This window comes from Sturnus vulgaris, chromosome 4 (genome assembly GCF_052056855.1).
Source record: "Sturnus vulgaris isolate bStuVul1 chromosome 4, bStuVul1.hap1, whole genome shotgun sequence".
Taxonomy (NCBI): domain Eukaryota; kingdom Metazoa; phylum Chordata; class Aves; order Passeriformes; family Sturnidae; genus Sturnus; species Sturnus vulgaris.
Genome location: NC_142246.1, coordinates 63,554,605 through 63,570,761, shown reverse-complemented (window position 1 = coordinate 63,570,761; position 16,157 = coordinate 63,554,605). Strand labels below are relative to the sequence as shown.

Sequence of the window (16,157 nt, the reverse complement as noted above, 5' to 3'; positions counted from 1 at the left end):
GATGGACAAGGCAGAAAGAAGAGCAATCAAATATGTCCTGCTAAGGGATGCAGAAATGAGCCTGGCCAAAAACAGCACTGTAAAAGCTTGTAGGAATTGCCATCAGGGTACTTGGGTACCTGCTTTCCTCTCCAGAGTGAGGCAAGCTTGTGTTCAGAAGCACAGCCTGGTTGCAGGAGCATTTGTGCCTTGTGGGAATAGTGTGGTCAAAAACCTGGCCTTCTCAAGGGCATTTGCAAAACTTTTGGACTGTTTAGTGAAATCTAGATTTTCCTACTGGCCACTTGTGTGCTTTGTGGCCATGTCAAGGATAAGCTGGTGACAGGGCAGGCTTCCCTGTCATGCTGTTTATTCACATGTGTGCATGCATCTCTCTCTGCCCAAGTTATGCCAATGCCAGGTCCATTCAGCAGAAATCGGAAGAAAGTTGGCATGGCTTCTCCCTGCATGCACTTCCTACTTCTCCCACTTTTGTTTATCTTTAAATTCAAGTGGGCACCATGTTCTTTTAGGGCAGTTTATTTCCCACCCAGCATGATGGTTTTCATGCTCGTGAGGAAGGAACAAAAATGCAGTGTTTGTTTGCTTCCAGGTGTGTCCTCTTAGCTTGGGGTCAGTGTCAGCTGCAGGGGGAGGTGGGGCTCTGGCAGGATCCCCATGCACAGGATTCCCATTCTGGGGCTTGCAGAATGGTTCCCTGCTGGTCCCTTTCCTGGTGTTACAGCCTTGGCTTGGAGCTCTGCTGCTCCAGCTCTTCCCCAGGTGTCTGTGCTCCTGCTCCACACCACTTGCTCTAAGTGGGGTGGCTCACAAGACTTCACAGAAAACTCCTGTAGCCTCCTCCCCAGCAAGAAATCATTCTGCTCTCTCTGGAGTGTGAGATGCTGTAAATGAATGTCACAAATTGAAATGTAAATGTTCTCAGTCCTATTTCAGCCAGTTTGAAATTTTTTACTTCTGCTGAGGGGATCTCGTTACCTTTTTATCTAGAGCTGTATTTTCAGGGCTTTATTTCCCTCCTTTTCTTTCCTTCCCCTTTCCACAAATGCTGCCATTTATGTGAGGCCCATTCGTGTTGAAACTTTGAAGCCTGGGAGTTTTGAATTTTTTTTCTTTCTGACACTGACTCTCAAAAGAGCACTGCTTTTGACTTGAGGCCTTGGAGAAGGCTTCCAAATTTAAGTGATAAAGTTAGAATCACTGGTGTGTTGTTAGAATAGAAGTGTGTAATTTCCCATGGTGAAGGGTTTGGAATTTGGGGTTTTTATAAAATAGTAATAAGTACCGGACAAGGTGAAGGTTGGATGTTTGTTGTTTTTTTGTTTTCCTTCTTTTTCCTTCTTCTTCATGATTTCAGGTAGCAGTTTTTGGCTGGATAGTTAGTGCTGCACTGTGGGTCACAGGTGTTTAGTTATTGAGTCAAAAGTAGAAATAATACAGATGCTAGTTCTTAATTGGATAGTTAGCTTTTAAAAGACTTTGTAACTAGCTAAATTCACCTCAATTTTCCTACAAGAAATTTGTCTTTTGAACATTCAATTCTGACTCTAAGTGAAGACAGGAGAAATAAGATAACCACTGTCACATTTGGTTATCTAAAAGCAGGGTTCTTAGGGCACATTTATTCTGAAAATTGAAACAAATATCCTGGAGCCTGTAGCAGTGGCCAGGTTTGTCATGCTCTTGGCCAAATCTGGAGTTAAGAGCTGACCTGAAATGCAGCATCACCACTGGGGGAAGGGGAAAATGGATCTCTTGGTTCCCCCCATTCTCAGCTATGTGTAATCCCCACATTTGGATCATTTATGTTAGGAGCACTGCCAGTAGGGTATTCCAGGCTCTGAGGGTAGCAAGTCCCTGGAGATCGTGGCCTCTGCTTTAATCATGAACTCCTGCAGATGGTGAATATCTGTTTGTTCTCTTCCAGAGAAGCTGACTCAAACTGAGGCACTAAAATGCAGCGAAGAGGCAACCAGAACAGCAACGTCAGGTAGGAATTGATTTGATGCAATCTTGGCTTCCCAGGTGCTGTGATGAATGTTGAGAGGGTTTATGAAAATAATCCTCCCTCCAATGCACGAATCAGAATCCCTGAGTGGGAGAAATAAAGTCAAGGTTGTCCTGTCAGTGGGATTGGTTTCAGAACACGTTGGTATTTTCAGAGCTCCTGTTACAGACCCAGACCTGGATGATGTTGTGGGCCAGGGCAGGTTCTCTGCTGAACTTTCTGAAGCCAGTCTCTCATAACTGGGGCCAGGGCACTCCCTTCTGCACTTTGGGATGCTTTGGGCCCTGGAGTATTTTCCTGTTTCAGTCTGTAGCAAAGCACAAGAGTTGGTTTTCTTTCGGGGTGGATGCAAGTTCTTATTTCTTGTGGAATATGTTTGGAGAGGATGAGAACTGAGCTGATGTTTCAGGGCAGACATTTGGCTGCCTCTCTGAGCAGTCAGGGTGATGGGGTTTTCCTGGTGACACATCAAGTGTTGACCACCTGCAGCAAGTACAGCAGTGTTTTTAACTCTGCAGCTGTTTTCCCCCTGGGGATGGAGAGGCTGGGACTGTGGACTCCCCCTGCTCCAAGGCTCCCAGGTGCCTGGAGTTCCCAAGGCTTCCAAATTTCCCTGACCTTAGGGAAACTGTGCAGGGTTATGAGTGGCTGCAGAGCTCAGGTGTGCAAAGGCTTTGAAGAGCATCTTGACAAGCACCTTGAATGGCCAGGTCAGAGATGGGCAGCAATGGTGTCTGCAGGGCTGGGGAGACTGGGAGAGCTACAGGCTGATCTTTAGGGATTGGGCATTTCAGCAGACACTTTGCTCTGAATTTGGAATGTCATCTGGTGCAAAAAACAGATTTATTGTAAGTAATGGCACTCAGAATGAGATGAGGCAGCTGTGCCTCAGCTCTAGGGATGATTAAACTTTCAGGAGCTGATTACTGGTGTGGTATTGGAGAAAGTGCCACTGCTGGGGGACACAAGGCTCTCTCCTTGCAACCTGTGGCACTTGGGAAGTTGGATGGGCCAAGAAGAATATGTATAAAGCATACAATTCCTAGATTCTTCTTGGCCCATCCAACTTCCCAAGTGCCACTGTGCAGTTGAGGAGAAAGAGATTCCTGCATGGCAGTTTCTCCATTGATGATTGCAAGTGGATTTGTGCTGATCACCCTCAGTGACTGCTTCTCCATTTGTTTCACAATGAAATGGGGGGAGAGTCTTTCCCTTCTCATCCTTGTTGATGTCTGGGATGAGGAGTAGCAATCCTTGGGAAGGATGTGCGCTGTGTCCCAGAGCAATGAGACACACAGGGGACAAAACTGCTCTGTCCACTGTCAGCATCCTGAGGATTTCAGCATTTCTTTGCTACTGGACATGTGCCCTTTTGGGAAAGCCCCAGTTTCTGCACAGAATATAAAAACGGGGTTTCAAGTGTTAACTCTCCTTTCTCTGTCTCCTTCTGAAAGCTGGAACAACAACAGAAACCTGCTCCGCCGTCTGGAGCAGGAGAGGCGGAGGAGGGAGGTGGAGGAGAAATATATATCCCGAGAGAAGACTCCTGTCTTTCCCAAACCCTACAAGGTAATGGGAGTGGGGTGCAGGCTGGAGGGAGAGGAGGAAGGAGGCTTGGGGGGTGGGAGAGGAGAGCTGTGTCTTCTGCATGGGCTGTAGCAGCCTTTGGCCCAATCCCTGCAAACACAGCCTCTTCCCATCTGCTCCACGGAGCTTGCCGAACTTCCCTAGTGGGGATGCAGGGTGATTCCAGGAAGATGCTGAGCAATGTCTCTTGCAGAGCTGGCTCTCTTGCCTGGGCTGTTTGTGACATTCCCCTCTCTGTTCCTGTGCTGCAGACCAATAAAGAGGATGAGCTGTCACGGCGCATCCAGCACATACTGGGCAAGTGGGACCTCAACCTGATCCCATGGCAGGAGTCCCCTCCAAGTCCCCTGTGGTTTCCAGAAACGTCCAAATCCAGGTCACAGACCTGCAGCAGTGGTCTGGCCTCTAGGAAAACAAACCCATGTGAGGACATAAGGAAGGAATTTTCACTGCCATCACAAGACCTGAAGCCTAACACTAAGCAGAACTCCAGTGACCGCAATGAAGTTGTCCCAAAAGAGAGGTCAGAAGCCAAAGCTCCACCACCCAAAATCCTTCCTGAGCCTGTCAAGGTGAGTGCAATTGTTGGGGCCCTCTGTTGTTGGCAGTCCCTCAAGGTCAGGGGATCCTCACACTCCTGGCTGGTGGCTGAGCCTTGGCACTTGGTTCCAGATGTGTTTTGGGGTTTTGCCAGGCTCATCCTTCAGCACTGGGATGTTGCTGTGCCCTATGGAAGGTAGAAGTTCACAGTGCTGAGCCATGGCAGCTGGGCCAGGAGAGCCATGGAGATGGTTTTCACACTGTGTTTGGCCTTTGGGAGGAGAAGGAAGAGCTGGAGGCTGCAGTCAGCTTTCCCTGGAAAAGGGTGGTGATCAGCTGCAAAGGACTGTAGGCAATATCTTGTGGAAAATGAGAGGAAGCTGAGAGAAGTAAAGCAGTGCAGGGCCTTGCCTTCTGCAGGAGCCATTCTTCTGTGCCAAAAAAATAAAGCACCCTTCCTGGTCTCAAACTCTTGGAAATGCAGAGTGCTGCAATCAGCCCTCAGGCCAGCAGCAATGGGCAGCGTTTGTCCTTGCTGCTGGGATGAGTGTGATTTTATTGGAGTGAATGACAAATGTCAGGGAGTATCAGTGTGAAGAAAGGAGCAGGGATGCTGCATCTTCCTTGGATAGGGTGGTGAGGGAGGGGAAGGAGGGGGTGCCCAGAAACAGCTGAGAGAGGCTTGGAATCCCTGGCAGCTTCTGCCATCAGCTGGGGGTGGGCTCAGCTCTGCTGAACATCCCCAGGCCCAAATCTGGCTGCAGAATCCATCACTTGGCCAAGCATGGGAGAGTGAGAAACGATAGCTGGGGATTTGCAAATCCTGCAGGGGCAAGAAGAGGATGGCTAAAGTCAGCCAGGACTTGCATAAACTGTGTTGCATCTTTCCAGATGTGTCAGAACTCTGTGTCTTATCCAGACTGCTGTGGCCTTTAGAACAATAAGGAGTCTCATTTTATTTGGGTGAATGAGAAATATTCCTCTTTCTCTAGAACTGGCTTAGAAAAATAGACAACCATTATTTCTAACTTTTTTTTTAACCAAGGAAGCTTTTTGCTCCACTCTTTTAAATGCAGAGGGAGCCTGTGCCCCTGAAGGCAAAGCTTAGCTGCTTAAAAAAAGGGAGAAGACTTCACAAACATACTTACATAACAGCAACAAAAAAACAATAATAATAATAACAATAGCAACAATAACAATAATAATAAGAGTAATAAATAGTAGTAATAGTAGTAGTAGTTTAAGAATGGACACAATATTTCCTGACTGCCAGGTTCCAAAGGGAACACAGACATTTTCCTCAGAGGAGGAGAAGGTGACTGTGGGGATTTCAGCTGGTTTTCCACCTGGTCTCCATTATTCACTCCCCTTCAGATGGGCCTTTTCATCCTTACTGGCCTTTTATTATTAATGGACTTGAATGACATTTGTAGAGCTGTTGGTAAGCACATGCTGGCTGAGTGCATGTCAATTAGTAACAAACCCAAATCAACTCCTGCCTCCCTTGTTCTCGTTTCAGGAAAAGAAGCCCATTGGTATTGGTGTGCCATCCACCGAAAAAGCTTTGAAGGTTGGTGCTCTTCAGTAATAGATCTCTGTATTTGCTTGTTTTGTATACCTTAAGGAAATGGGTGAGTGAACAGCTCCATCCCATGACAACTCATCCTAAGCAGCCAGAGCTGCTCCTTCCTCAAGCTGGAGGTTTCCATTCCTGAGCTCCCCTTGCCCAAAGGCTCTGGACCTGCTGCCTTGTGTCTGGGCTTCCCAATTCCCATTGCCAACAAAGGGAAACCAGCCCCATGCTTGCAGCACAGGGTGTTACAGAGACCCAGATGCCCTTGAGCTTCTGAGTGTTTCTGAGAGGGCCAATGTGGCAGCAAACTTCTCTTTCCTCTCTCCCATTGTTTTCAGTAGGCTCTGCATTTGTAGAGCTGTAACATGTTTGAGCCAGAGGATGAATGGAAAATGCTTCAAGGACTCACACTTTTGTTACAGCTGTCATCTCCAAATCTGATGTTTTTCATGGACATTTGAAGCATGTCACATGAGGAAGCACAAACCTCATTTTACCTTTATTGCCAGCAAAAGCTGACAATAATTATCTGAGTGTGTTAGGCAGAGGTTGGAGTGCAGAGTGCTGCCCACCAAGTCAGCTTTAGATGGTGCCTACACCAGGCACACAGATTTTTAAATCATCCCCACTTGCTGCACTGTGCTCAATTCCCCGAGCTAACCTTGCCTCCCCCTCTCCTCTTTGTTTTTTTGAACAAAACAGGTTGTGGAAAAGCCAGCTCCTTCACTTGCTCCTCCAAGGTACAGTTGTGTTCCCAAACAACCCTCTAGACCAAACTAGAAAAACAAACATTTTCACACGAGGGGGAGATGGGAAGGGGTTCCTGGTTCCTCTTGTAGCTTTGGTTTGTGGCTGCCTGGAGCTGCTGTTGAAAATTGGTTTCAGTTTTATGGGGTTTTCAGGAAAGCTCCAATTAGAAAGGAATAACCCGGGCATGCTGGAGTTTGCCTATGAAGCAGACTTGTATTTCCCCAGGTGTTCCCTTCTTTTCTCCTCCTCCCCTCCTCCAGTGTGTCTGTAGATCCTATGTTTTTGTCTTAACAAAGGAACACAGATGGAGAAATGAAAGTATAAGGGGAAGAATAAATAAACCCTCAAAAATCTAACCTGAAATTTTTTGGGCTCTATTGGAAATTTTCCTTTGAGGGTTGTTGCTTTCAGAAAGGCACTGGCAAGTTTTGGTGTTTAATTAACTTTAGTTGGCAAAAGACAGGTTCACAATATAGCAGTCAGATCCTGTTTACATTTTTGTCTGTCTGGGTGTGATGTTGAAGGTTTGATTATTCCCCCAGAGGAGTTTTGATGCTGGTTCTTTATTTTTGGAGCATGGCAATGTGTTCCCCTGGCCCTCTCCCCTCTGCTCTCAGTGGCCAAATATAGGGTTTGGGTTTAGATTTGAATTCTGCCATGTCAGTGGGATAAGTAAGTAACCTTTCCCCTGCTGCAGTTTAATTTTGTCTCCTGGTGGCCTTGCAGAGCTCTCCAGCCCCAGCAGAAGAGGGTGGCACCAGCACAGCCCAGCAGCTGCGAGTCAGGGAGCTCCAGGGAATGCCACAGCTCCCCAGCCTCTGCACTTCCAAGTCCACCAGCACCCAAGGTGAGTGCAAATCCAATGCAGAGGCTGCTCCACAGCAGTCCCTTGCCTCCCTCTCTGCAGTCTGAGGGCAGCCAGGACAGCACACCTGAAATCCTGTAATTGTTAGGTGTCCTCTTGAGACCTCTGCAGCTGCATCAGACTTTTCTTGCCCTCTGCTTCCCTTTTTGAATTTGTCAATAAATAGCCCTTCTTGGACTTCTGGAGCCTAACCTGGCAGTGTTCCCCCTTGTCCCTTTATCTGTTATGTCTTTGGCATCATTGTCTAGTCCTTCTGGAGTTTTCACCCCAGGATTAGTCCATTTTGAAGCTGAGAGATGAAACCTGGAGTGCATGTGCTGGATCCTCTGCAGTAGGGATCTCTGGGCTGTGGCCCCTGACTGACTGATTTCTGGTCATGGCTGTTTTGGACAATGGCTCTAGATGTGAAAAATTCCTTCTTTCATTTTCTGCTTCTTTCAGTCTTGTTGATGTAATATTTTCTTAGTTCTGCTTGGTGTCAAAGATGACCCTGTCTTTGATAACTCAGTCCTGCAGTGCTGAAGGCTGGAGCCAGCCTGAGTTACCTGAGCAGGAGCAGTGCTCTCAACTGGAAGCCAAGCACCAACTACACCTTACAAGGGTTGCATTTTAGCCAGGGCTATTTTTAATTTTTTTTTACTTCAGAAAGATGAGTCTGATTTTATTTGAATCAATGACAAATATTCCCCCTTCTCTAGACCTGAACTGAGAATTTCTCTAGAATTAGGAACCGTTATTTCTAAACTGTTCTTTCTTAACTAAGGAAACTTTTTGCTCAACTCTTTCACATGCAGAGGCAGCCTGTGCCCTTGCAGGCAAAGCTCAGCTGCTTCAATAGCAACTAAAGGAGAGTGATATTCAATAAAGGGAGCAGACTGCAGGGACATACTGTCTTGAGAATATGAATTTAAAAAGTCAGCAATGGAAACTCTTTCCTGACTGCCAGGGAAGCCAGACATTGATCTCACAGGAGGTGACAGTGGTGGCTTCAGCTCTTAATCCTTACTAGCATTTCTTTATGAATGGACTTGTATGACATTTCCAGACCTCCTGGTCAGCAAATGTTTGCTGAGTGCTTGCTTGTTTGCTAACAATGACAAAAATATCCAAACAAACTCTCACTGCTCCCTCTTTCTTGTTTCAGCGTATCCTGCACGTTTATGTGCAGTCCATTGAAGGAATATTGAAGGTGGGTGCTCTTCAATGCCAGATCTCCTGTACAAATCCATGAGGAGGAGGTGGAACCCTCTGGCCCTGGAAGGGTGGAACTCCCTCTGTGTCCATCAGCAAAACTCCTGAGAGCTGCTTCTCTCCCTCTCTTTGCAGGAGATGAGCAGCCCCCTGTCACCTCTCCTGCCACCTCTTCAGACACCAACTAAGGCAGAGATTTCCAAACTTCCATTGGCAACAAAGGTAAGCCAGCCCAATTTTCCCAGGGTTTCTGATAAATTACAAAAGATCTTTCTGCTGAGCAGAAGTCCGGCTCAGCTGTTTGGCAGCTCTTAGAATGTTTTAAAAATAATTCTTCCAAAATGCACATACCCCTAATGTGCCATGAGCACAGTTTTGGAGTCAGTAGATGTGTTGTTAAGCTACATGCTAAATTACTTTGTCCTTTCGTTCTAGGAGTCCCAACCTGACGGATCTGCAGCACAGAAGCAGGGTAAGTAGAAATGCAAAGAAAACCCAGTTCTTTGTGTGCTGACAGGTAATTTTGTGTGTTTTATGTAGCAGAGACCATCAAGCGTTCACACTGATGAAGCACCATGATTTCCTCTGCTTTGCTGAGCAGGGGTGAATTTAGGAATGCCTTAAGAAACTGTAAACAATCATTACTTAGAACTCAAGATAGCAGTTCAGCAGAGGACAAGCAGTATTTTGTTCATCACTGCCATCTGGAATGATGAACAATCTTGATCTTTGAGGGGCAAACCCCTCCTGGAAGAAAGCACCTGCCTAATCTGGTGCTCAGAGACCAGAGGGTAAAATATTCTACAGGTCAGGCAAATAAACACAACCTTTTCATTTTTGATTTCCAGAGCAGGCTGGTGCAGCTTCAGAAACGTGTCTGAGTTCTGAATCAAGAACATCGTAAGTAACCAGACTCTGTTCCAATCTCTGCTGGGAAAAGAGCCTGGAATGAACAAAACTTTGGGTTATCAGTCAGATTTTTCTCAGGAAACTTCAACGCAGGGAATTTTCACCAACAGAAAAATTATTATTTCTTGATGGACTCATGAAATGGTTTAGGTTGGAAAAGATCTTGAAGATCAAGTCCTATAGTTAATCCAACAACACCAAGTGCACTAAACCATGTCATGATTACAGTGACTGTGTTTAAAACCAAAATAAAGTGAAAGTGAAGAAAAAGCCCCCAGGTCTTCCTGTACCAGACTGAAAAAGTCTTCTTTTAATCTGTGGTGCTTAAGATCACACTTTGTGCTTGTCAACCTGCTAATAATGCCTTTGACAGAAATAAATGCTAAGGGATACCAGCTGAATCTGATCATTCCTGGATATGGTTTTGAAGCCTGGCTGGACTAGTAAAGCTACACCTACAAAAACTGTATAAATCTAGCTGTGAAATTTGAAAGTAATCTCCTGTGCCCAAGGAAAACACTTCTTAGAAGTTTTACAATGATTTTTTTCTTACTTAAAAATTTAGCAGCTCAGAGTCAGGGAGCTCCAGGGACTGCCACAGCATCCCAGGCCGTGACACAGAGGTCAGCTCCAGCTCCAATGACAGCTCCAGCTCCAATGACAGCTCCAGCTCCAGCTCCAGCTCCAGCTCCAGCTCCAGCTCCAGCTCCAGCTCCAGCTGCAGCTCCAGCTCCAGTGACAGCTCCAATGACAGCTCCAGCTCCAGCTCCAATGACAGCTCCAGCTCCAGTGACAGCTCCAGCTCCAGCTGCAGCTGCAGCTCCAGCTCCAGCTCCAATGACAGCTCCAGCTCCCGCTCCAGCTCCAGCTCCAGCTCCAGCTCCAGCTCCAGCTCCAGCTCCAGCTCCAGCTCCAGCTCCAGCTGCAGCTCCAGCTCCAGCTCCAATGACAGCTCCAGCTCCAGCTCCAGCTCCAATGACAGCTCCAGCTCCAGCTCCAGTGACAGCTCCAGCTCCAGCTCCAGCTCCAGTGACAGTGAGGAGGACCTTCCAAAGGTGCTGGACCTGCCAGCACCTGAGGTGAGTGCAGAGACCATGGAGAGGCTCCCACAGCCCCTGCCCACTGCAGGGGGTGTCCTAGGGAGGAAGCAGATGTTGTACTTCTCCTCTGGTACCAAATTCTGCCTGGTGTGTCCTGCAAACACTGCTTTGTTAGACCCCTCTCACTCCAGTGAAGGCTTAGCTATTTGCCCACAGGCAAATATGGTTTTTTATTTGGCAAATATCCATCCATGGTGCTCAAGGAGCAAGTTAGGGCACATGGCCTGTTAGTTTAGAGTAATTCTTCACAGGTCAAAGCCCAGACTTTACAACCTCTGGGCAAGAGTCCCTGGGCTCTGGTGAGCTGTGCTAGGACAGAAAGAGCCCATGAAGGCATCAGTCTTGAATCCTTCTTTTCTCTTTTTGTTGGCAGCCTGAGCCACCAGCTACTAACAAGTGGTGGCTTGGAAACCTGATGGCCCAGGCAAAGCGAGGAGCAGCACCAGGACAGGCTCCCAGGGAAACTGCCCGTGGGAATGGGCGTGAGGAGGGTGAGAAGCAGGAGCAGGGCATCAGCGGCCACTCCTGCCAGCAGCACTCCAAGGCAAGGGAGTCTCCTCACGAGAGCTGTGGCCAAGTGGCCAAGAAAAGCCAGCAAACCCGTCAGCAAGTGGCCAAGGGCTCTCAGGAGAGCTCTGGCACACCAGCCAAGACAACTCAAAAAATCTCTGGCCAAAGGGAAAAGAATTTCCACAAAAGCTCTGGCCAAGCAGTGAAGGATTCTGACAAGAGCTGGAGCCAAGTGGCCGAGCGTTTGCCCAAGAGCTCTGCTAAAGTGGCCAAGGAATTTCACACCAGCTCTGTCCAAGGTGCCAAGTTTTCAGAGAAGAATTCTCACAAAAGATGTGGCCCAGTGACCAAGGACCTTCAGAAGAGCTCCGGACAAGTGGCCAAGGATGGTCACAAGAGCTCTGGCTCCCTGGGAAAGGATTCCCAGAAGAGCAGTGGCCGGGTGGATCAGGCTCCTCAGCAAACTCATCCTCAGACTAAGAAGAGCTGCCTGCATCCTCCTGGGCTCACCAAGGAGCCTTTGCCCAAGGAGTCTGTGGCTACCAAAAGACCTGGAGAGCCCCTGGAACACAACAAACCCAAAAGGGTGAGGAAGGAGGAGAGGGAGCCTGGTCCTGGGGAGGTCACAGAGCAGCCCTGCAAGGATCTGCTGGAAGTCAAAGAGAAGCTAAAAACCGACAGGGAAGACCCAAAGCTGGCACTTCACAAGCCCTCTGAGGAGAGAGAGCACAAGGGCTGCCCCCAGGCCAACACCAAAGCGTTTTTGGACCCTGAGCTCCTGGGAGATGCTCAGGAAGGTGACGCCCTCATCCCCAATGGCCACAGGACTGGGGATTTGCACAAGAAGAAAGTGCCCTCACCTCCTGGGGAGAAGAGGCTGTTCTTGCCTGCCAGGAAGCAGGATTTGAAGAGAAAAGAAATGAGGAATCCTGAGGAGTCCCCTAGAAAGAAGAAGGTGAGAGGGGCAGGGGGAAGTGGGTTTGGACAATGATCAAGGTGGTGTTTGAAAAATCCATGTGGAGATTCCCTTCATAGGTTGGCACTAGAGCCATGATCCTTCTCCTCTAAAGACAGCTCCATGTGTTCTTTTTTCTGTTTTCAACCAGAATCTGTCAAACTGAGCTGTACTGGTCTGTACTTTATGTAAACTTTCAAGACCTGACTGATTTTTTTTCCCCTTTTTTCTTTCTTCCTGCTAGAGGGAAGACAAGGGGGATACTCCCAGGAAGAAAAAGGAGTGAGAAAAAAATCCCCCCCCCAAAATTTCAGCCTTCAGCAAACAAAGACTGCAGTAAACTGAAGTGAGTATGCAGTGGTGGGATGTGTAAATCTAAGTCAGAAGGGTGAGAAAAAGAACTTTATCTTCTGTCCAGATCCTTGGGAGTTTGCTTTTGATTTTGTGTGCCTTCTGCAAATTGAACTGCTGCAGATTGGCCTTCCCATGCTGGAAGCAACCAGTGCAGAAAGCAGCTCTGCAGGTGGAGGTGGGTGAGGGTAGGGAGCCTTTCCCTCCTGACATCTTCTGGAAGCTCAGAGGTGTTGGGCTTGGTGTTTGGCTGGGGGAAGGGATGTTCCAATTGCAGTAGGAATGGCAAAGCTTTAATTCTGGAGTTCTTTGCTCCCTTTTCCTTAGGGAAAATGAGCAGCTGTCTTAGTCATGTGCTGGCTTTTGGAGTGGGAGGGGTAGGAGGTGTTTTTGGGCAGACAGGGCTCTGGATCAGGTTGGGGATGGTGCTGTGCTCTGTGTCCAATGTGATGTGCAGCACCAGCTGTGCCAAGGCAGAGCAGCTGGAGAGCACGTGTGCAATGTGTAGAGACCAAAGCATGGCAAAGGTGGGTGTGAAAGAGGGGAGAGGACTGTCCCATGCACAGCAGAGTCAGGCAAGAAGTGCAGCCCCACAGCTGAGCCTTCTCACTGGGTTTGACTTCATTTCCTCCTCTCCTGATGCTCCAGTCCATGAGCTGGGATTCACTGCTTGCTGTGTTCTTGGAAACTTTGAGAAGCTGACTAAAAATGGTGGAAATGAGCAGTAGTGAAACAAGGTTGAGAGCTATTTCAGTGCTGCTTCTTGCTGCCAGAGTTCCCTGGTCATCCTGATTTCAGATGATCAGAAATCTGCTAGGCTGTTGTGTTATTGAATGTTAAAATCCCTGCCAGTTAAAAGTCCCTGTCACTTGAAGCCTCTCAGCTTTGGAAGCGTTGTCCAGTTGAGACACTGGTGAGAACTGGTACAGGATGCAGCCAAGTTTTTAAGAACATTATATGTGCATCATATTAATGAATTTCCTTCTCTTGCCCACAGCATCAGGAGCTTCATTCCCAGCTGAGAGGAAGAATGTGGTGCTGCCACCACTGCTGGCCATGGCTGCTGCACAACGTGCACCAAACTCAACCCAAAAGAGACTCAGAACCGAGCCTGACAACCTGGACCTGCCTGCCACGGATAACCCTGCCAGGAACCAGGACCCAAGCACAGGAAAGTGGAGGAAGATCACAGGGAACAATCCCAGGACATCAACACGGATATCCAGGAGAGCTGACAGGAGGATTCCTGCAACCCACACGTGCTGTGTGATTATCTTCAGAAACATCCTCTCAGATAAGTAACTCTTTCTGATTGTAGCCAACTGCAAGTGCAAGACTGGCAAAAAGGAGTGTGTTTATAAACAGAAATCTTTTAAATCTTGTTTAAAAGTAAGAAACAACAAACCTCCGGGTGTGGCTGCAACCTGGTCCTGAACTTTTATAGCTTGCTTACAAAATAGTTCATAACCCTTGCAGCTTTGCATTTCTGGGTTATAAAATTGGATTTTAATGGGCTGCTTGTTAAAATTTGGCTGTTTACTGTTGGCTGGGGATGTGGGATTTAGGATGCTTGGGGGAGGGTGGGGCTGTGAGTTAAGGCAGGCTGTGCACACTGTATTTGCTGCTTTCTAATAGCTCATTTTTTCCTGATAATTTTCCTCCTTCCAGCCCTCACTGCTCTTTCAGCCACTGAGAAGGAAACCTGCTGCTGAATGTCTCCATGCTTGGGAGAAGTTTAATGATTCCAAAGCACTGTGAGTTGCCAAGTGAGAAGCCAAGGTTCCATTTCCATTATTGGAGGGATTGCTGGGGAAGGAGGCGAGAGGGGGAGATCCTGGAGCATAGACTATGCCTGGGACAAAGGAACATTTTCTCTGGAAATTTAGGAAAGCCGGGCTTTGGAATTGCTTTAGGCATCCCTCTCTGACCAGCTTCCTCTCTGTGGTTTTTCAGGGATCTGCAGGGGATGAGAAGAATCCTTTCCCAGCGACTTCTCTGCCAAATGAAGACAAGACAAGAAGACTGAAGTTGGAACAGTAAGTGTTTGTTTCACAGCCCTGCCTGCAGTTTCTGAAGGCACCAAGCAGGGCTGGCCCTGCAGCCACCCCAGTTTCTGCTTCCTTATTCCTCATTTTGGGAGCAAAGAGAGAGGGAGGGATGGGGGAGAGCACCTGCTAAGTAGCTTAGCTACAGCTGGGCAACACTTGGACTTTTGACTCCTTGCTGGGCTTGTGACCAACATTTGCCAAAAGGAATTCCTGGAGCTGCTGCTACGTTTTTGTACAGTTTAGTCATTACAAATCTTGTGTTGTCCTATGGTGCAAGCAGTGGGGAATAGTCAGAAGCTGTAACCTGCCATCCCACGGGGCCTTTGCAGTGTCATTTTCCATAAAACACAAAGTTTTGTGGACCCCTTTGGGCAAAGGGATGCATTGCCATGATCTGCTGGCAAACTTGCAAAAGAAAATAATCGGGATGTGCCTGGCAGAAGGGCTGGGAGGCTGTAAAAATCCTCTCCATAGAGAGGCAGCTGCTGGAAGTCAAAGAGCTCTGCAGGTTCTCTCTGAGTAAAGTCACTCCAGTCATTGAGTGTCTTCTGCCAGATGTGCCTGTTGGATGAATCCAACCGAATGTTTTCTCTATCCCTCCTTTTGTTCCAGGGATTTCTGCTGAACAAAGCCAAGAGACGTGACCAGGAGCTGGCCTGACCTCATGCACTGAACGAGACAGAATTTATAGTGACTGAGACTGGAGCCCGAGTGCCTTAACTGGGTTTCCAGGATGTAAATAGTTTTCCATGTTCTCTGTTCTGTTTTGGAGCCTCAGAAACAGTTCTGTTTTGTTACTTTTCTTACTGTTCAATGCAAAGCACCTGCATATTTTTTTTGTTTGTTTTAAATACAGTTTTAAGTTCTTTTGGCTACCTCAGGAGAGCTTTGTGTTTTTTGAGGGTAATGCTTTTCTGCCTTGCAAAAGAAAAGATGGAGGGTGGTACCTGCCTTTAAAATAACCAAGTGCAATGAATTTTGGGAATGGGCCCATGTGCTGGTGGTCTATAAACCTAAAATTCTATTATGAATAACTAACAGGACAATATTCCCACCTATTGCTGACAGGAAATATGCACTCAGATTGTTAATGAGGGTCTTGCTCAGTTTCAGCCTGGTCAGATCCAAGTTTGGATGGCAAAATGACAACCAAGGTGTGGTTGGAAACACCTCTGCCTGTCTCCTGTGCTGAAGGGATGGGACTCACAGGGAGGATTCATTCTTGGGCTGCTTTTTGGCATTTGGGTTGGTGAGGCTGGGAAACTGCAGTGGGTCCCTGGGATTGCTTGGGCATTGTTGTGAGTCTGAGAGGTTCCAGGGAGAGGAATCTCTTCTGATAAAGGAGAGATTAAGTGGCTGGATGTGGAACATAAGGCACATTTTGCATTTGGGTATTTGCCTGCAAGCAGTGGTGGTCTCAGGGAGTGTCCAAGAGCAGAATTTGGTACCAAAGTAGGGCATCCTTCCTGTGGGAGAGGATTTGGGCTCCCTCTCCCACAGGAAGCCACACTCTAGGATGGGCCCATTGACTTAGAAACCTGCCAAGGGAACCCAACAGGGCATAATGAGCTGTTTGCAAGCATTTTTCCCTTGGCACACTAACGGTGGAGGCAGCATCCACAGCACTGGTGTGTTCAGTTGACACCCTTCCCTTCCCAGAGATTTCCTGGAAATTAAGCTTGCAGTATGGCTCAAAGAGGTTATTGTTTTCAGAGAAGTCTTGCTTCTGTGAAAAAAAAGAAAACCCCAAACCCCTCCAAGTTCTGCAGT

The 16,157-nt window shown here is 47.6% G+C and overlaps 1 protein-coding gene and 1 long non-coding RNA gene across 2 annotated transcripts; both read left to right on the top strand.

Annotated features, from left to right (window-relative positions):
* The first annotated feature begins 3,864 nt into the window (after positions 1 to 3,864).
* Positions 3,865 to 7,305, top strand: LOC148224049 (uncharacterized). The gene is made up of 4 exons (XR_015803575.1): positions 3,865 to 4,167; positions 5,655 to 5,705; positions 6,411 to 6,448; positions 7,185 to 7,305. It is a non-coding gene; the product is annotated as an uncharacterized LOC148224049 (long non-coding RNA).
* A 3,626-nt stretch (positions 7,306 to 10,931) lies between these two features.
* LOC148224048 (uncharacterized) lies at positions 10,932 to 15,262 on the top strand. Its single transcript, XM_088164123.1, has 5 exons — positions 10,932 to 11,988; positions 12,233 to 12,334; positions 13,337 to 14,093; positions 14,293 to 14,375; positions 15,000 to 15,262. Exons 1-2 carry the CDS (start codon positions 10,939 to 10,941, stop codon positions 12,272 to 12,274), a joined length of 1,092 nt encoding a protein of 363 aa, XP_088020249.1. The 5' UTR covers positions 10,932 to 10,938; the 3' UTR covers positions 12,275 to 12,334; positions 13,337 to 14,093; positions 14,293 to 14,375; positions 15,000 to 15,262.
* The last annotated feature ends 895 nt before the right edge of the window (positions 15,263 to 16,157 follow it).

What these genes read in the sequence shown, in the direction of transcription:
- LOC148224048 (XM_088164123.1), top strand. Translation starts at nt 10,939, where the DNA reads ATGGCCCAGGCAAAGCGAGGAGCAGCACCAGGACAGGCTCCCAGGGAA. An exon ending in AGTCCCCTAGAAAGAAGAAG is followed by an intron (nt 11,989 to 12,232) that starts GTGAGAGGGGCA and finishes TCTTCCTGCTAG; the next exon opens with AGGGAAGACAAGGGGGATAC.